This window comes from Dendrobates tinctorius, unplaced genomic scaffold, assembly GCF_039654945.1.
Source record: "Dendrobates tinctorius isolate UK_male_01 unplaced genomic scaffold, ASM3965494v1 ptg000515l, whole genome shotgun sequence".
NCBI lineage: Eukaryota > Metazoa > Chordata > Amphibia > Anura > Dendrobatidae > Dendrobates > Dendrobates tinctorius.
In genome coordinates this window covers 971,184-992,496 of record NW_027362174.1, presented here as the reverse complement: position 1 = coordinate 992,496, position 21,313 = coordinate 971,184, and the positions used below count along the sequence as shown (strand labels likewise).

At 45.1% G+C, this 21,313-nt stretch overlaps 1 protein-coding gene across 6 annotated transcripts in view; it reads left to right on the top strand.

Annotated features, from left to right (window-relative positions):
- The window catches only part of POMGNT1 (protein O-linked mannose N-acetylglucosaminyltransferase 1 (beta 1,2-)), a 116,861-nt gene that overhangs the window by 81,924 nt on the left and 13,624 nt on the right, over window positions 1-21,313 (top strand). For 3 of the 6 annotated variants that reach the window (XM_073564996.1, XM_073564995.1, XM_073564994.1), the window contains exons 15-19: window positions 3,727-3,799; window positions 3,888-4,016; window positions 4,109-4,234; window positions 4,561-4,625; window positions 12,260-12,328. In XM_073564996.1, the coding sequence (XP_073421097.1) occupies window positions 3,727-3,799; window positions 3,888-4,016; window positions 4,109-4,234; window positions 4,561-4,625; window positions 12,260-12,328 (462 nt within the window). The remainder of the gene's footprint in view (window positions 1-3,726; window positions 3,800-3,887; window positions 4,017-4,108; window positions 4,235-4,560; window positions 4,626-12,259; window positions 12,329-21,313) is intronic. The other 3 variants (XM_073564998.1, XM_073564997.1, XM_073564999.1) reach the window with 1 other exon arrangement.

Below are 21,313 nucleotides of genomic sequence, written 5' to 3'. Positions count from 1 at the left end.
AGTAGTGTCCTGTGTCTGGTCACATGTGGAGTCTGTGCTGCGCTCAGTAGTGTCCTGTGTCTGGTCACACGTGGAGTCTGTGCTGCGCTCAGTAGTGTCCTGTGTCTGGTCACATGTGGAGTCTGTGCTGCGCTCAGTAGTGTCCTGTGTCTGGTCACACGTGGAGTCTGTGCTGCGCTCAGTAGTGTCCTGTGTCTGGTCACACGTGGAGTCTGTGCTGCGCTCAGTAGTGTCCTGTGTCTGGTCACACGTGGAGTCTGTGCTGCGCTCAGTAGTCTCCTGTGTCAGGTCACACATGGAGTCTGTGCTGCGCTCAGTAGTGTCCTGTCACATGTGGAGTCTGTGCTGCGCTCAGTAGTGTCCTGTGTCAGGTCACACGTGGAGTCTGTGCTGCGCTCAGTAGTGTCCTGTGTCAGGTCACACGGTGGAGTCTGCTGCGCTCAGTAGTGTCCTGTGTCAGGTCACATGTGGAGTCTGTGCTGCGCTCAGTAGTGTCCTGTGTCAGGTCACATGTGGAGTCTGTGCTGCGCTCAGTAGTGTCCTGTGTCTGGTCACATGTGGAGTCTGTGCCGCGCTCAGTAGTGTCCTGTGTCTGGTCACACGTGGTGGAGTCTGTGCTGCGCTCAGTAGTGTCATGTGTCTGGTCACACGTGGTGGAGTCTGTGCTGCGCTCAGTAGTGTCCTGTGTCAGGTCACACGTGGAGTCTGTGCTGCGCTCAGTAGTGTCCGGTCACACGTGGAGTCTGTGCTGCGCTCAGTAGTGTCCGGTCACACGTGGAGTCTGTGCTCCGCTCAGTAGTGTCCGGTCACACGTGGAGTCTGTGCTGCGCTCAGTAGTGTCCTGTGTCTGGTCACACGTGGAGTCTGTGCTGTGCTCAGTAGTGTCCTGTGTCAGGTCACACGTGGAGTAGTGTCCTGTGTCTGGTCACACGTGGAGTCTGTGCTGCGCTCAGTAGTGTCCTGTGTCTGGTCACACGTGGAGTCTGTGCTGCGCTCAGTAGTCTCCTGTGTCAGGTCACACGTGGAGTCTGTGCTGCGCTCAGTAGTCTCCTGTGTCAGGTCACACGTGGAGTCTGTGCTGCGCTCAGTAGTCTCCTGTGTCAGGTCACACATGGAGTCTGTGCTGCGCTCAGTAGTGTCCTGTCACATGTGGAGTCTGTGCTGCGCTCAGTAGTGTCCTGTGTCAGGTAACACGTGGAGTCTGTGCTGCGCTCAGTAGTGTCCTGTGTCAGGTCACACGGTGGAGTCTGTGCTGCGCTCAGTAGTCTCCTGTGTCAGGTCACACGTGGAGTCTGTGCTGCGCTCAGTAGTGTCTGGTCACATGTGGAGTCTGTGCTGCGCTCAGTAGTGTCCTGTCAGGTCACACGTGGAGTCTGTGCTGCGCTCAGTAGTGTCCTGTGTCAGGTCACACGTGGAGTCTGTGCTGCGCTCAGTAGTGTCCTGTGTCTGGTCACATGTGGAGTCTGTGCTGCGCTCAGTAGTGTCCTGTGTCAGGTCACACGTGGAGTCTGTGCTGCGCTCAGTAGTGTCCTGTGTCAGGTCACACGTGGAGTCTGTGCTGCGCTCAGTAGTGTCCTGTGTCAGGTCACACGTGGAGTCTGTGCTGCGCTCAGTAGTGTCCTGTGTCTGGTCACACGTGGAGTCTGTGCTGCGCTCAGTAGTCTCCTGTGTCAGATCACACATGGAGTCTGTGCTGCGCTCAGTAGTGTCCTGTCACATGTGGAGTCTGTGCTGCGCTCAGTAGTGTCCTGTGTCAGGTCACACGTGGAGTCTGTGCTGCGCTCAGTAGTGTCCTGTGTCAGGTCACACGGTGGAGTCTGTGCTGCGCTCAGTAGTGTCCTGTGTCAGGTCACACGTGGAGTCTGTGCTGCGCTCAGTAGTCTCCTGTGTCAGGTCACACGTGGAGTCTGTGCTGCGCTCAGTAGTGTCTGGTCACATGTGGAGTCTGTGCTGCGCTCAGTAGTGTCTGGTCACATGTGGAGTCTGTGCTGTTGTCCTTGGTGTCCTCACTGTGTCTGGTGACACATGTAGACTGTGCTGCACTCAGTGTCCTATGTCTCTTCCTGTGTCTGTTCATAAAGTGGTGTCTGTGCTGCACTCAGTGGTGTACACGCTGTGTCTGTTCACACATTGAGTCTGTGCTGCGTTCTCTATGTCCGGTTTTGAGGTGCACAACTTTGTCCTAGAAGGGACTGCAGAGTACGAATTGATGTGGTGATTGTTGTCCTGTGGACTCTTTCATCCTTTGTGCTGCGTCTCTATCTGGCGACACTTCTACGTCTATTGATTGCCGTCTGACCTCTTGATGGGTCTCTGCTGATTGCCGTCTGACCTCTTGATGGGTCTCTGCTGATTGCCTTCTGACCTCTTGATGGGTCTCTGCTGATTGCCGTCTGACCTCTTGATCGGTCTCTGCTGATTGCCTTCTGACCTCTTGATGGGTCTCTGCTGATTGCCTTCTGACCTCTTGATGGGTCTCTGCTGATTGCCTTCTGACCTCTTGATGGGTCTCTGCTGATTGCCTTCTGACCTCTTGATGGGTCTCTGCTGATTGCCGTCTGACCTCTTGCTGGGTCTCTGCTGATTGTCATCTGACCTCTTGATGGGTCTCTGCTGATTGCCGTCTGACCTTTTGCTGTGTCTCTGCTGATTGCCGTCTGACCTCTTGATGGGTCTCTGCTGATTGCCGTCTGACCTCTTGATGGGTCTCTGCTGATTGCCGTCTGACCTCTTGATGGGTCTCTGCTGATTGCCGTCTGACCTCTTGATGGGTCTCTGCTGATTGTCGTCTGACCTCTTGATGGGTCTCTGCTGATTGCCGTCTGACCTCTTGATGGGTCTCTGCTGACTGCCTTCTGACCTCTTGATGGGTCTCTGCTGATTGCCTTCTGACCTCTTGATGGGTCTCTGCTGATTGCCTTCTGACCTCTTGATGGGTCTCTGCTGATTGCCGTCTGACCTCTTGATGGGTCTCTGCTGATTGTCGTCTGACCTCTTGATGGGTCTCTGCTGATTGCCGTCTGACCTTTTGCTGTGTCTCTGCTGATTGCCGTCTGACCTCTTGATGGGTCTCTGCTGACTGCCTTCTGACCTCTTGATGGGTCTCTGCTGATTGCCTTCTGACCTCTTGATGGGTCTCTGCTGATTGCCGTCTGACCTCTTGATGGGTCTCTGCTGATTGTCGTCTGACCTCTTGATGGGTCTCTGCTGATTGCCGTCTGACCTTTTGCTGTGTCTCTGCTGATTGCTGTCTGACCTCTTGATGGGTCTCTGCTGATTGCTGTCTGACCTCTTGCTGTGTCTCTGCTGATTGTCGTCTGACCTCTTGATGGGTCTCTGCTGATTGCTGTCTGACCTTTTGCTGTGTCTCTGCTGATTGCTGTCTGACCTCTTGATGGGTCTCTGCTGATTGCTGTCTGACCTCTTGCTGTGTCTCTGCTGATTGCCTTCTGACCTCTTGATGGGTCTCTGCTGATTGCCTTCTGACCTCTTGATGGGTCTCTGCTGATTGCCGTCTGACCTCTTGATGGGTCTCTGCTGATTGTCGTCTGACCTCTTGATGGGTCTCTGCTGATTGCCGTCTGACCTTTTGCTGTGTCTCTGCTGATTGCTGTCTGACCTCTTGATGGGTCTCTGCTGATTGCTGTCTGACCTCTTGCTGTGTCTCTGCTGATTGTCGTCTGACCTCTTGATGGGTCTCTGCTGATTGCCTTCTGACTTCTGCAGCTTCCTTAGTCAGACCATCCATCTCCTGGAGGAAGACGAGAGCTTGTACTGCATATCGGCCTGGAACGATCAGGTATGACACGGCCAGCAGTTTGTGCGTAGACACTGCTTCTAAGTCGCGTCATGCTTATAGTAACCGCAGCGTCCTCTACATTTCTCAGGGGTATGAACATACAGCAGAGGACCCGTCCCTCCTTTATAGGGTGGAGACCATGCCAGGTCTGGGTTGGGTGCTCAGGAAAACTCTTTACAAGGACGAACTGGAACCAAAATGGCCGACTCCAGAGAAGGTAAGTGTCCAAGGATGGTGACGTGTTCTTTCATAGTGGGTGGGATGTGCCCATTATCAATCTTGTCATTTTTCTTCCCCTGGGCCGGCAAGTTGTGGGACTGGGATATGTGGATGCGGATGCCAGAACAGAGGAAGGGACGGGAATGTCTGATTCCTGATGTGTCCAGATCCTATCACTTCGGGATTGTAGGTCTGAATATGAACGGATATTTCCATGTGAGTATCTGTGCGCACGTGATGTGACAGCCGTTCGGTGTGGCTGTGACACTGGACGGGTCTCCCCTAGTGACTTTCTACCCTTAGGCTGTTTCTATTTCTGCCCCATGTTTTTCCCCCTAGCCGTTACTCTGATGAGCCCCTGATTCTCCTGCGCTCCGGCTGAGTTCCTGTGATGCCCCCTTACCCCATGTGTTCTGCAGCTTCATACCCTCATTTCCCCCGTGGTGTTCTCCCTTAGACTGTGGTTCCCGTCGTGTCTGGATAATGGCTGTTGCTCTATCGTTTGTCTTCTCCTGTGATGACTCCGGACATTTCTTCCATAGGAAGCTTATTTCAAGAAGCACAAGTTCAACACGGTCCCGAACGTGCAGCTGTCTAACGTGGAAAGGTGAGCTGGAGTGTGCTGTAGAAGGTCTCATGGGAGTGTGGGCTCCGCTGTGTGACTAAGGCAAAATTCACACTGGGCATGTTTCCTGCGGTTTTTTTTTCTACAGCAGAAAAGATGCTGCGGCAAAAAACGCATGTTTTCCTTTCGCCACGACAGCACCAACTCAGAGAGGTGATTCGCCCATAGGAACAGGAAACATACAGATAAAAAGGGGCGGCCCGCCTCCCCTCCTCAGTTGGTGTCCTGTTCCTACGGGAACCTGTAGAATACAAAGTTACCAGGGCCTTTTTTGCAGCCGCCTGTGCGGTCTCTGTGGGAACGGCAGGGTGTGCGGATCCAGAAGCAGCATCGGGGAAGCCCTGGCTGTCACTCCCCCCTCGTCTGGGTGGCGTGAGGCCAGGGTCCGGAAGGGGCCCCACTTCCGGGGGGCTGGGGAGGTGTGTCTCAAGCATGGAGAGGTGGATGAACTGTGGTATGTATAAAATCTGGCTGCGTCCTGATGCTGGTGTGCCCCAAAGATGTCTTCTCCAGGAGATTCCGAGGTGCACCCACAGGTGATGGAAGTGCAGATTTACAGGAAGTCCAAGAGCAGCAGTGGGCGCTCCCGGGAGGGCGACTCCACTGAGAAGAGTGTACGAAGCAAGAACTCTGTGCAGCCTACAACTCATGCTGTGCCTCCACCTTCAGAACCACACTGACAAGCTTCACTGGGTGAGTTACATGGCTCTGCCTACTAAGCGGATTACCCCTTCATTCTGTATACCCCAGTATACCCCTGTATACACAGAGAATGTGCCTTGTGCTCGCAACCCCTTCCTAACACCTATACTAAGAGACTGTGGCAAAACTGTATCAGCCAGACTCTAGAGGAGGAATCCTCCATCAGGTCCACTGATATACGGGCAATGAATAGGGAAGAACTCCAGTCCCTAGAACATTCGGGCAAACCTAAGAAGCATAGGACCAGTGCTAGGAGTGGTAGCCCTGTCTCTAGCCTCTCTTTTGATAGTGACTGGGTTAGGTCTCCTGGTTCTTCTCATTCAACCTGATCATCTGATGAGGAAGGACGATCCTGTTTCCCCATAGAGAGTATTGATAACCTGGTAAAATCAGTTAGAAGTACCATGGGGATTTTGGATGCAAAGGAGGCTAGAACTACACAGGAGATCATGTTTGCGAGACACTCAAAAAAGAGGCGGACATTTCCAGTGATCACAGCGGTGAAAGACTTGGTCAGGACGGAGTGTGAGAAGCAGGGGCAGCAATGGTTCCTCCCTTCAGCTTCCAAAAGGAGGTATTCCTTTGATGAGGAAGATTTGGCAACCTGGTCCAAAGTTCCCAAAGTGGACGTTGCAGTGGTTTCAACTTCGAAATGGTCTGCCCTACCCATAGAAAACTCTAGGTTTCTATCTGACCATCTAGAGTGCAAAGCAGAAACACTCCTTAAAAGATCTTGGGAGTCCTGTACTGGGGCCTTGAGACCAGATATATCTGGCTCGTGCACAGCAAGGTCAATGTTGGTCTGGGTTGATCAGTTAGAAGAGCAGATCAGGAAGGGAGATTCTAGAGAGAAATTGTCTTCTATGCCATTGAACAGGGGAGCTACTGCATATCTACCGGATGCCTTTGCGAACTCCCTATGCCTGGCGGCTAGGTCTGCTGGTCTTGCAAATTCTGCTCGCTGTGCCTTATGGCTGAAGGGCTGGAAGGGTGATGCACAATCAAAGTCTAAGTTGTGCGCGATTCCATGCCAGGGTGAGTACCTGTTTGGCAATGTACTCGATCCTCACTAAGGCGGGAGAGAGAAAGTAGGGGTTCCCTAACCAATTTGTTCCATCCTACAGGAATGCCTTCAAGAAGCAATCATTCGCTAAAAGGAGGTCCTATAAAAAACGGGATCCGTGGGAGACTAGGGAGACCTAGCAAAAAGGTGCCCTGTGTAGTGGATCTTCCAAGAGCGCAAACAAGTTCCATTAACACTGACCCTCCGGTGGGTGGCAGGTTAGGATTCTTTTGCCATAAATGGGGATAGATTACATATAATTAGCCTAGTATCATCAGGTCTGAAGCCAGAATTTCATTGAATTCCCCTGGATTCATTTATATTGACCTCTCTTAAATCCCCTGCACAACAGGAGGCTCTTGAATCAGAAGTTTTGAGTCTGTTATTCAAGAATGTCCTAGTAGAGGTCCCGAGGGACCAGGAAGGAAGGGGCTTTTATTACCCTTTGTTCCTGGTCTCCAAGCCAGATGGTTCTTATAGAACCATCATTAATTCAAAGAGATTGAATAGCTTCCTTCATAGTAACATAGTTAGCAAGGCCAAAAAAGCCATGTGTCCATCCAGTTCAGCCTATATTCCGTCAGAATAAATCCCCAGGTCTACGTCCTTCTAAAGAACCTAATCACTGTAAGAAACAATATCGTTACGCTCCAGGAAGACATCCAGGCCTCTCTTGAACCCCTCAACAGAGTTCGCCATCACCACCTCCTCAGGCAGGGAATTCCAGATTCTCACTGCCCTAACAGTAAAGAATCCTCTTCTATGTTGGTGGAAAAACCTTTTTCTCCTCCAGATGCAGAGAATGCCCCCTTGTGACCGTCACCTTCCTTGGTATAATCAGATCCACTCCATGTGCGGTGTAACCAGGGATTTGTACAGAGGCAGTATATTGCCCTCATCATGTGTATCCAGACCCCTTTTAATGCTCCCCATGATCCTGTTTGTCTTGGCAGCTGCTACCTGGCACTGACTGCTCCAGGTAAGCTTATCATTAACTAGGATCCCCAAGTCCTTCTCCATGTCAGATTTACACCTTCATATCTTCAATTTCACACCTTCAAAATGGAGTTTATAAGATCGACTATTAAACTTTTATTTCCCAGATGCTTCATGACTGTCCAGGACCAGAAGGATGCCTACTACCATCTGACCATACATATCACGTTCCAATAGTATCTCAGAGTGGCGGTCATCATGGGAGGTCGTGCCCGGCATTTCCAATTTGCAGCGATGCCATTTGGTCTATCCATGGCTCCTTGTATGTTCACAAAGTTGATACTGGAAGTGATGGCTTATGTGCGTCTGAAGGACACACTGATTATTCCATACTTTGATGATTTCTTGACAGTAGGGAAGTCTGCCTCCCAGTGTAGGGGTTGCCTTGCTGATGCAATTTCATCCTTACAAGCGTTAGGCTGGATAATCAACCTGGACAAATCCAGACTGGTCCTGGTAACTCTTCAGTCCTTACTGTGTCTACACCTAGATTCAATAAGTCAAAGGTGTCTCCTCCTGGAGGTAAGACTGCAGAGACCCGTGTGACGTAAAGCAGTGCCTTCCCGCCTCCCACCAATCCCGTAATAACAAAAACACCAACAGGCCAGGATGGGTTGAACAAGTCGGTCACAGTTTATTAAATTATAAGCAGAGAGAGGCAAGTACAATTCGCAACGAACTCATCGCTGAAAGGCCCGCGTCACTGACCGGTGGGCCAGCAATCAGATGAGAGGTTACGAACCTTTGCCCCCCTACACTTCCGCCACGTAGGATCGTGTGTATGACCTACACAGGACTCCAACCCCCACACAACCTCATTAGGGCCTGTTCAACTCCATCCTGCAAATTAGTTAAAAATAAATTGAGCCCGATATCAGTGAGATGAATGCCGTCCGGTCTCGGTAAATCTGAATTGTCTTTCTGTAGCTCGTGGTGGCAGACCACGATGCCGTAGTTTCCTCTGACCAATTTTTCTATCTTCGTGTAAATCTTTTCCTTGATTTGTTAATTTCTTTAGCCTCTTTAGCTCCGTGCCAGACCACTTGTGGTGTTATCTTACGTGGTGCCGAAAGTCCGGGTCCGCGGACCGGAAGTGGGTGGGGCCTGCTCGGGACGCCTAAGGCCTAGTGCGGATGGCTGAGCGTGCGTCCCACGTGTGGCGCCGGCGGCCGCAGCGCCTTCGGAGATTGCGCCATAAGCAGAGGCACGGGCGCAGTGACTTGGAAACGCCATGTTGTCGCCCACGTGAAGATACACCAGCGGGCGGAAGGACCGAAAGGAGCACCTACCCGCCTGCACTGCTGGATTAGTTGGAGGTGCACCGGATGCGGATGCAGCAGGAGATTGGTGCAAAGCAGGTGGCATGAGAGCAGCCGACGGAGGGACGTGAGCTGCTGCTTGGCCTGCGGGGCCTGGGGAGGACACGGTTCTTAGGGACAGCCTGTGGAACTATAATGGATGGGGCCGCAGGGGGTGTAGAGGAGGCCTGTTGCCTGGGGGAGGATTTAGCCCTGGTATGGAGGAGGCCTGCGGCACAGTTGGAGGGTCAGGAGAGGGCACAGAGAGGTGAGCACTCAGGCCAGACATAAGGTCTTTTACCCATTGCTCACCTTCCTGTGCTGCTCTGTGCCACAGGGCCTCAATCATGGGGCCAGACGTGGCTGCAGGGGAGATCCTAGAGGTCCTCAGTACAAAAGCTTCCAATGGTCAGCCGGGGAGAAAGAGGAAGTCTCCGACCCTAGCACATGAATTTAACCCCTGAGGGTGTGGCCGGACGCCCCTTCCTCTTTCTTCCCGTTGGTCAGTTGGGTGTCCTAATTATGGCATCACCTGGGGGAGTAGTGGGAGAGGTAGGCACTGCACAGAGTTCCTTTCTAGCTTATATGGGGGCTCTGCAGTCAGATGCACGTTCCCTATACGGTGCCGTGCCTGCCAAAGTGATAGTTATAATGGATAAAGTTAGGACGGCAGTTGTCCCTGAGGGAGGCTGTCTCTCTCCTGGGGTCCCTTACTTCCTGCATTCCAGCTGTCCAGTGGGCCTAATTTCATACTAGATGTCTGCCGCAAGAAATCCTCTGGGCGGAAGAGTGACTGCAAGGTCACCTCAGTGGCAGAATGACTGACGTTGGAAGCAATGACTCTGTCCTGGTGGTTGGATCTGGATCACTTTTCTAGACTGGTTCCATGAGTAGCGAGACTTTCTAGGGTAGTTACTACTGATGCTAGTCCCGATGGATGGTGGGCTTATGTGGGTGATAACTTGGCACAGGGGCAGTGGTCCATAGAAGAAGTTGATGACTCCTCAAACTTAAGGGAGTTAAAGGCAATCAGTCATGCGATACATTACTTTCTCCCACAGCTGCGGGGGTCTCCTGAGAGAATTCTATCGGACAATACCACGTCAGTCGCATATATAATTCGGCAAGGTGGAACTCGATCAAGGACTCTGCTGTCTACTGCGGAGGAAATCCTCAAGCTGGCCAAGTCCCGTCTCCTGTTCTATCAGCCCTTCACATCAGGGGAGTGGACAATCTCAAAGCGGACTTTCTCAGTCGCCACACTTTACATCAAGGAGAATGGGTTCTCAGTCACCGAATCTTCAGGAAAATAATGGACTTGGGGCTTCAAGAGAGAGGCAATGAGAAAAAACTTTGTCCAGCTCCACGATGTAGTGAAAAATATTCTTTATTCACTCAATAGAAATGAGGTTTAAAAGCCAGCATGAGTTACAAGGCATGCGATCGATCTACGCGTTTCGAGTGGCTAAGCACTCTTAATCATGATTTGGTATCATGATTAAGAGTGCTTAGCCACTCGAAACGCGTAGATCGATCGCATGCCTTGTAACTCATGCTGGCTTTTAAACCTCATTTCTATTGAGTGAATAAAGAATATTTTTCACTACATCTTGGAGCTGGACAAAGTTTTTTCTCATTGCCTTGGATTGTGCGCTTTGACACAGCGGTCTCGTGCTCCGATGTTGGAATGCCGTATCTGGTGAGCTGGATTTGTATCCTGCTTCAAGAGATAGACCTGATCGCTACCAGAGCAAACAGACAAGTCAGAAGGTTCGCCTCACTGAATAGAGCACATCAGGCGGAGATGGTCGACTCCCTCTAGTTCCCTTGATAGACTTGTCTGGCCTGTGCGTTTCCCCCAATGATTGTGCTTCTATTGGTCATCAGGGAGGAAGGAGTGAGTGTGATCCTCATGGCTCCTTTTTGGTCCAAAAGACCTTGGTTTTCATGGCTCAGAGCCATGTCCATATCTGACCCCTGGATCCTCCCATCAGATCCGGGCCTGCTCTCTCAGGATCCATTCTGTCAAGCTCCGATGAGGGGTCGCCACTTGACGGAGTGGAACTTGAGAGGCAGTTGTTGAAGTTAAGGAGGATTTCTGACACCCTGATTAACACCCTTCTGCAAAGTAGGAAGGAATCTACAACAAAGATATACAGTAGGGTGTGGAGAAAATATCTCGATTTCCATACTGGCCCCTTCTCTAATGAGGTGCCTATTTCTGCAATTCTTGAGTTTCTGCAGAGGGGTCGGGAGCTGGACCTATCGCTTAGCACATTAAAGGTTCAGATATCAGCTTTGGGAGCCCTATATACTCATAATATTGCTGGGGATAGATGGGTTTCACGGTTTGTTTCAGCATGTGAGCGTAGCGACCCTGTGCACATTGCTTGTTTATCCCCTTGGGACCTGAACCTGGTCCTTGATGCCCTGACGGGGGTCCTCCATTTGAACCTTTAGAGTCTGCTTCTTTAAAATAGATATAGTTAAAAATTGCTCTGTTAGTCGCATTAACATCAGCTAGAAGCGTTAGTGACGCACAGGCTTTATCTATCGAGCCTCCTCTTCTTTTAGTATTTCCTGATAGGATAGTGCTGAGACCAGACCCTTCATACCTCCCTATGGTGGTGGCCAAATTTCACCGAAGTCTTGAGATCTTTCTTCCCTCCTTTTTTGATAATCCTTCTACTCCTGAGGAAGAGGTGTCACACCTTAGATGTGAGGAGGGCTGTCCTGGGTTACATAGACAGAACTCATCCCTGAAGGCAGAGCAGGGCTCTGTGTCCTTCCAGGACCACAGGAAGGGGTGCGGGTCATACAGAGTACTTTATCACCATGGATCAGCGATGCAATCTGTCTGGCTTACTCGGCAAGAGGTGAAAATCCCCCGGACGGAGTAAGGGCCCATTGAGCACTGGCCATGGCATGCTCCTGGGCTGAGAGGGCGGACATCCCGATTGATCTGATATGTAAGGCAGCCACATGGTCTTCACCATCTACCTTTTATAACCACTATAGACTTGATTTATCATCATCCTCTGACTTGGTTATCGGGAGATCTGTCCTCAACATGGTGGTCCCTCCCAGGTGATGGTTCTCTGAAAGTCTCTTGGTGCTGTCGTGGCGAAGAGAAAAAAACTCTTTACTTATTGGTAATAGTCTTTATATGGAGTCCACGACAGCACCCACTCACTTCTATCCCTTAATGGCACAAAAAAAAAGAAAAACGGAGAGGTGTATGTGATTAACTCCCGGTGGTGGTTGTATGTACAGGGTGGGCCATTTATAAAGTTGGATCCAAAATGGCTGACTTCAAAATGGCCGCCATGGTCACCACCCATCTTCAAAAGTTTTCCCCCTCCCATATACTAATGTGCCACAAACAAGAAGCTGATATCACCAACCATTCCCATTTTATTTAGGTGTATCCATATAAATGGCCCACCCTGTGTATATGTATATTGATTCGTTTTTATGGAAATTGTCTAAAATTTTCTTGGCGGTTCCTCTCATGCGCTGTAATCCAACTGAGGGGGGCCACCCCATTTATTCTGTAGGTTTCCTTTCCTATTGGCCGGTCCCCTCTCTGTGGGTGCTGTCATGGCCTCTATAAAACACAATTACCGGTAAGTAATCTGTTTGTTTTTTTTTTTTTTTTTTATATATTTTGGTGCATTTTTTGGGACTGACTTGAGTTTCTTCGTGCATAATAAAGTTGAGTGCCCCCAGAGAAAAAAAAGCAAAAACTTACTGCAGAACCCATACCTCTAGATCCTTGGAAAAGCCGTCAATTCATGTGGCGCGTACAGTAAAATCACAGCTGGATCCAACAAGATAGAATAGATGGGTTACACACAATGTGTATATATACACATAGAATAGATGGGTCACGCACAGTGTATATACACATAGAATAGATGGGTTACACACAGCGTATATACACATAGAATAGATGGGTTACACACAGCGTATATACACATAGAATAGATGGGTTACACACAGCGTATATACACATAGAATAGATGAGTTACACAGCGTATATACACATAGAATAGATGGGTTACACACAGCGTATATATACACATAGAATAGATGGGTTACACACAGTGTATACACACATAGAATAGATGGGTTACACACAGCGTATATACACATAGAATAGATGGGTTACACACAGAGTATATATACACATAGAATAGATGGGTTACACACAGCGTATATACACATAGAATAGATGGGTTACACACAGTGTATATACACATAGAATAGATGGGTTACACGCAGCGTATATACACATAGAATAGATGGGTTACACACAGCGTATATACACATAGAATAGATGGGTTACACACAGTGTATATACACATAGAATAGATGGGTTACACACAGTATATACACATAGAATAGATGGGTTACACGCAGCGTATGTACACATAGAATAGATGGGTTACACACAGCGTATATACACATAGAATAGATGGGTTACACACAGCGTATATACACATAGAATAGATGGGTTACACACAGTGTATATACACATAGAATAGATGGGTTACACGCAGCGTATGTACACATAGAATAGATGGGTTACACACAGTGTATATACACATAGAATAGATGAGTTACACAGCGTATATACACATAGAATAGATGGGTTACACACAGCGTATATATACACATAGAATAGATGGGTTACACACAGTGTATACACACATAGAATAGATGGGTTACACACAGCGTATATACACATAGAATAGATGGGTTACACACAGCGTATATACACATAGAATAGATGGGTTACACACAGTGTATATACACATAGAATAGATGAGTTACACAGCGTATATACACATAGAATAGATGAGTTACACACAGCGTATATACACATAGAATAGATGGGTTACACACAGCGTATATACACATAGAATAGATGGGTTACACACAGTGTATATACACATAGAATAGATGGGTTACACACAGCGTATATACACATAGAATAGATGGGTTACACACAGCGTATATACACATAGAATAGATGGATTACACACAGCGTATATACACATAGAATAGATGGGTTACACACAGTGTATATACACATAGAATAGATGGGTTACACACAGCGTATATACACATAGAATAGATGGGTTACACACAGTGTATATACACATAGAATAGATGGGTTACACACAGCGTATATACACATAGAATAGATGGGTTACACACAGCGTATATACACATAGAATAGATGGGTTACACACAGTGTATATACACATAGAATAGATGGGTTACACACAGTGTATATACACATAGAATAGATGGGTTACACACAGCGTATATACACATAGAATAGATGGGTTACACACAGCGTATATACACATAGAATAGATGGGTTACACACAGTGTATATACACATAGAATAGATGGGTTACACACAGCGTATATACACATAGAATAGATGGGTTACACAGCGTATATACACATAGAATAGATGGGTTACACACAGCGTATATACACATAGAATAGATGGGTTACACACAGTGTATATACACATAGAATAGATGGGTTACACACAGCGTATATACACATAGAATAGAAGGGTTACACACAGTATATACACATAGAATAGATGGGTTACACACAGTGTATATACACATAGAATAGATGGGTTACACACAGCGTATATACACATAGAATAGATGGGTTACACACAGCGTATATACACATAGAATAGATGGGTTACACACAGTGTATATACACATAGAATAGATGGGTTACACACAGCGTATATACACATAGAATAGATGGGTTACACAGCGTATATACACATAGAATAGATGGGTTACACACAGCGTATATACACATAGAATAGATGGGTTACACACAGTGTATATACACATAGAATAGATGGGTTACACACAGCGTATATACACATAGAATAGATGGGTTACACACAGTGTATATACACATAGAATAGATGGGTTACACACAGCGTATATACACATAGAATAGATGGGTTACACACAGCGTATATACACATATAATAGATGGGTTACACACAGTGTATATACACATAGAATAGATGGGTTACACACAGTGTATATACACATAGAATAGATGGGTTACACACAGCGTATATACACATAGAATAGATGGGTTACACACAGCGTATATACACATAGAATAGATGGGTTACACACAGTGTATATACACATAGAATAGATGGGTTACACACAGCGTATATACACATAGAATAGATGGGTTACACACAGTGTATATACACATAGAATAGATGAGTTACACAGCGTATATACACATAGAATAGATGAGTTACACAGTGTATATACACATAGAATAGATGAGTTACACACAGCGTATATACACATAGAATAGATGGGTTACACACAGCGTATATACACATAGAATAGATGGGTTACACACAGCGTATATACACATAGAATAGATGGGTTACACACAGTGTATACACACATAGAATAGATGGGTTACACACAGCGTATATACACATAGAATAGATGAGTTACACACAGTGTATATACACATAGAATAGATGGGTTACACACAGCGTATATACACATAGAATAGATGGGTTACACACAGCGTATATACATAGAATAGATGGGTTACAAACAGCGTATATACACATAGAATAGATGGGTTACACACAGCGTATATACACATAGAATAGATGGGTTACACACAGTGTATATACACATAGAATAGATGGGTTACACACAGTGTATATACACATAGAATAGATGGGTTACACACAGTGTATATACACATAGAATAGATGGGTTACACACAGCGTATATACACATAGAATAGATGGGTTACACACAGCGTATATACACATAGAATAGATGGGTTACACACAGTGTATATACACATAGAATAGATGAGTTACACACGGTATATACACATAGAATAGATGGGTTACACACAGTGTATATACACATAGAATAGATGAGTTACACACGGTATATACACATAGAATAGATGGGTTACACACAGCGTATATACACATAGAATAGATGAGTTACACACAGCGTATATACACATAGAATAGATGGGTTACACACAGCGTATATACACATAGAATAGATGAGTTACACACAGCGTATATACACATAGAATAGATGGGTTACACACAGCGTATATACACATAGAATAGATGGGTTACACACAGCGTATATACACATAGAATAGATGGGTTACACACAGTGTATATACACATAGAATAGATGAGTTACACACAGCGTATATACACATAGAATAGATGAGTTACACACAGCGTATATACACATAGAATAGATGGGTTACACACAGCGTATATACACATAGACACATAGAATAGATGGGTTACACACAGTGTATATACACATAGAATAGATGGGTTACACACAGCGTATATACACATAGAATAGATGGGTTACACACAGTGTATATACACATAGAATAGATGAGTTACACACAGCGTATATACACATAGAATAGATGAGTTACACACAGCGTATATACACATAGAATAGATGGGTTACACACAGCGTATATACATAGAATAGATGGGTTACAAACAGCGTATATACACATAGAATAGATGGGTTACACACAGCGTATATACACATAGAATAGATGAGTTACACACAGCGTATATACACATAGAATAGATGGGTTACACACAGCGTATATACACATAGAATAGATGGGTTACACACAGTGTATATACACATAGAATAGATGAGTTACACACAGCGTATATACACATAGAATAGATGAGTTACACACAGTGTATATACACATAGAATAGATGGGTTACACACAGTGTATATACACATAGAATAGATGAGTTACACAGCGTATATACACATAGAATAGATGGGTTACACACAGCGTATATACACATAGACACATAGAATAGATGGGTTACACACAGTGTATATACACATAGAATAGATGGGTTACACACAGCGTATATACACATAGAATAGATGAGTTACACACAGCGTATATACACATAGAATAGATGAGTTACACACAGTGTATATACACATAGAATAGATGAGTTACACAGCGTATATACACATAGAATAGATGAGTTACACACAGCGTATATACACATAGAATAGATGGGTTACACACAGCGTATATACACATAGAATAGATGAGTTACACACAGCGTATATACACATAGAATAGATGAGTTACACACAGCGTATATACACATAGAATAGATGGGTTACACACAGCGTATATACACATAGAATAGATGAGTTACACAGCGTATATACACATAGAATAGATGAGTTACACACAGTGTATATACACATAGAATAGATGAGTTACACACAGTGTATATACACATAGAATAGATGAGTTACACACAGCGTATATACACATAGAATAGATGAGTTACACACAGCGTATATACACATAGAATAGATGGGTTACACACAGCGTATATACACATAGAATAGATGAGTTACACACAGCGTATATACACATAGAATAGATGAGTTACACACAGTGTATATACACATAGAATAGATGGGTTACACACAGCGTATATACACATAGAATAGATGAGTTACACACAGTGTATATACACATAGAATAGATGGGTTACACACAGCGTATATACACATAGAATAGATGGGTTACACACAGCGTATATACATAGAATAGATGGGTTACAAACAGCGTATATACACATAGAATAGATGGGTTACACACAGCGTATATACACATAGAATAGATGAGTTACACACAGCGTATATACACATAGAATAGATGGGTTACACACAGCGTATATACACATAGAATAGATGGGTTACACACAGTGTATATACACATAGAATAGATGAGTTACACAGCGTATATACACATAGAATAGATGAGTTACACACAGCGTATATACACATAGAATAGATGAGTTACACACAGTGTATATACACATAGAATAGATGAGTTACACAGCGTATATACACATAGAATAGATGAGTTACACACAGCGTATATACACATAGAATAGATGGGTTACACACAGCGTATATACACATAGAATAGATGAGTTACACACAGCGTATATACACATAGAATAGATGAGTTACACACAGTGTATATACACATAGAATAGATGGGTTACACACAGCGTATATACACATAGAATAGATGAGTTACACAGCGTATATACACATAGAATAGATGAGTTACACACAGTGTATATACACATAGAATAGATGAGTTACACACAGTGTATATACACATAGAATAGATGAGTTACACAGCGTATATACACATAGAATAGATGAGTTACACACAGCGTATATACACATAGAATAGATGGGTTACACACAGCGTATATACACATAGAATAGATGAGTTACACACAGCGTATATACACATAGAATAGATGAGTTACACACAGTGTATATACACATAGAATAGATGGGTTACACACAGCGTATATACACATAGAATAGATGAGTTACACACAGTGTATATACACATAGAATAGATGGGTTACACACAGTGTATATACACATAGAATAGATGAGTTACACAGCGTATATACACATAGAATAGATGGGTTACACACAGCGTATATACACATAGACACATAGAATAGATGGGTTACACACAGTGTATATACACATAGAATAGATGGGTTACACACAGCGTATATACACATAGAATAGATGGGTTACACACAGTGTATATACACATAGAATAGATGAGTTACACACAGCGTATATACACATAGAATAGATGAGTTACACACAGCGTATATACACATAGAATAGATGAGTTACACACAGCGTATATACACATAGAATAGATGGGTTACACACAGTGTATATACACATAGAATAGATGGGTTACACACAGCGTATATACACATAGAATAGATGGGTTACACACAGCGTATATACATAGAATAGATGGGTTACAAACAGCGTATATACACATAGAATAGATGGGTTACACACAGCGTATATACACATAGAATAGATGGGTTACACACAGCGTATATACACAGAATAGATGGGTTACACAGCGTATATACACATAGAATAGATGGGTTACACACAGCGTATATACACATAGAATAGATGGGTTACACACAGTGTATATACACATAGAATAGATGGGTTACACACAGTGTATATACACATAGAATAGATGAGTTACACAGCGTATATACACATAGAATAGATGGGTTACACACAGCGTATATACATAGAATAGATGGGTTACACAGCGTATATACACAGAATAGATGGGTTACACACAGTGTATATACACATAGAATAGATGGGTTACACACAGCGTATATACACATAGAATAGATGGGTTACACACAGCGTATATACACATAGAATAGATGGGTTACACAGCGTATATACACAGAATAGATGGGTTACACACAGTGTATATACACATAGAATAGATGGGTTACAAACAGCGTATATACACATAGAATAGATGGGTTACACACAGTGTATATACACATAGAATAGATGGGTTACACACAGTGTATATACACATAGAATAGATGAGTTACACAGCGTATATACACATAGAATAGATGGGTTACACACAGCGTATATACATAGAATAGATGGGTTACAAACAGCGTATATACACATAGAATAGATGGGTTACACACAGCGTATATACACATAGAATAGATGAGTTACACACAGTATATACACATAGAATAGATGGGTTACAAACAGCGTATATATACATAGAATAGATGGGTTACACACAGTGTATATACACATAGAATAGATGAGTTACACAGCGTATATACACATATAATAGATGAGTTACACACAGCGTATATACACATAGAATAGATGGGTTACACACAGTGTGTATATACACATAGAATAGATGGGTTACACACAGCGTATATACACATAGAATAGATGGGTTACACACAGCGTATATACTCATAGAATAGATGGGTTACACACAGCGTATATACACATAGAATAGATGGGTTACACACAGCGTATATACACATAGAATAGATGGGTTACACACAGCGTATATACACATAGAATAGATGGGTTACACACAGCGTATATACACATAGAATAGATGGGTTACACGCAGTGATTATACACATAAATTTTATTTTTATAGCGCCGACATATTCCGCAGCACTTTACATTTCAGAGGGGATTTGTACAGACAATAGACATTACAGCATAACAATAATCACATAGATTATAACAGATACCAAGAGGAGTGAGGGCCCTGCTCGCAAGCTTACAGTCTATGAGGAAAGAGGGAGACATGAAAGGTGGGTGGTAACAGTTGCCCTGATTGTATGGACCAGCCATAATGTTAAGTGTGTAACAGTACAGACACAGGGCTAATGGATGCATAAAGCATGTGGGAACATGATGCGGGGAACCTGGTTATGGTAAAACTTTTGGCTGTGCCACACAGGGATAGATTAGGTTAATGTGTTGAGGCGATAGGCCAGTCTGAATAAATGCGTTTTCAGGGCACGCTTAAAATTGTGGGGATTGGGGACTAATCGTATTTACCTGGGAAGTGCATTCCAAAGAATTGGCGCGGCACGTGTAAAGTCTTGGAGACGGGAGTGGGAGGTTCTGACTATTGAGGATACTAACCTCAGGTCATCAGCAGAACGGAGGGCGCGGGTAGGGTGGTATACTGAAACAAGGGAGGAGATGTAGGGTGGTGCTGAGCCATGGAGGGCTTTGTGGGTGAGGGTAATAAGTTTATACTGAATTCTGGAGTGGATGGGTAGCCAGTGTAATGACTGGCACAAGGTAGAGGCATCGGTGTAACGATTGGTGAGGAATATGATCCTGGCTGCAGCATTCAAGACAGATTGGAGAGGGGAGAGTTTGGTAAGAGGGAGACCGTTTAGAAGAGAGTTACAATAGTCGAGACGAGAATGATTAAGAGAAACAGTAAGAGTTTTTGCAGAGTCAAAGGTAAGAAAAGGTCGAATTCTAGAAATGTTTTTGAGGTGCAGATGACAAGAGCGAGCCAGTGATCGAATGTGGGGGGCAAAGGAAAGCTCGGAATCAAGTATGACCCCAAGACAGCGGGCATGTTGCTGGGGAGTAATAGTTGGAACCACACACAGAAATGGCAATGTCGGGTATAGGTACATTAGTAGAGGGAGGAAACACCAGGAGTTCAGTCTTTGACGGGTTCAGTTTCAGATATAGTGAGGACATGATATTAGACACAGCGTTTAGACAATCGCCGGTGTTTTCTAGAAAGGCTGGCGTGATGTCAGGAGAAGAAGCGTATAATTGGGTGTCATCAGCATAGAGATGGTACTGGAAACCAAATCTACTGATTGTTTGACCAATAGGGGCAGTGTACAAGGAGAAGAGGAGGGGGCCTAGAACCGATCCTTGGGGGACCCCAACAGTAAGGGGAAGATGAGAGGAGGAGGAACTGGCAAAAGATACAGTAAAGGAGCGGTCGGAGAGATAGGAGGAGAACCAGGAGAGAACGGTGTCCTTGAGGCCAATGGAACGGAGCATAGTCAGGAGGAGCTAATGATCCACAGTGTCGAATGCTGCAGATGGGTTATA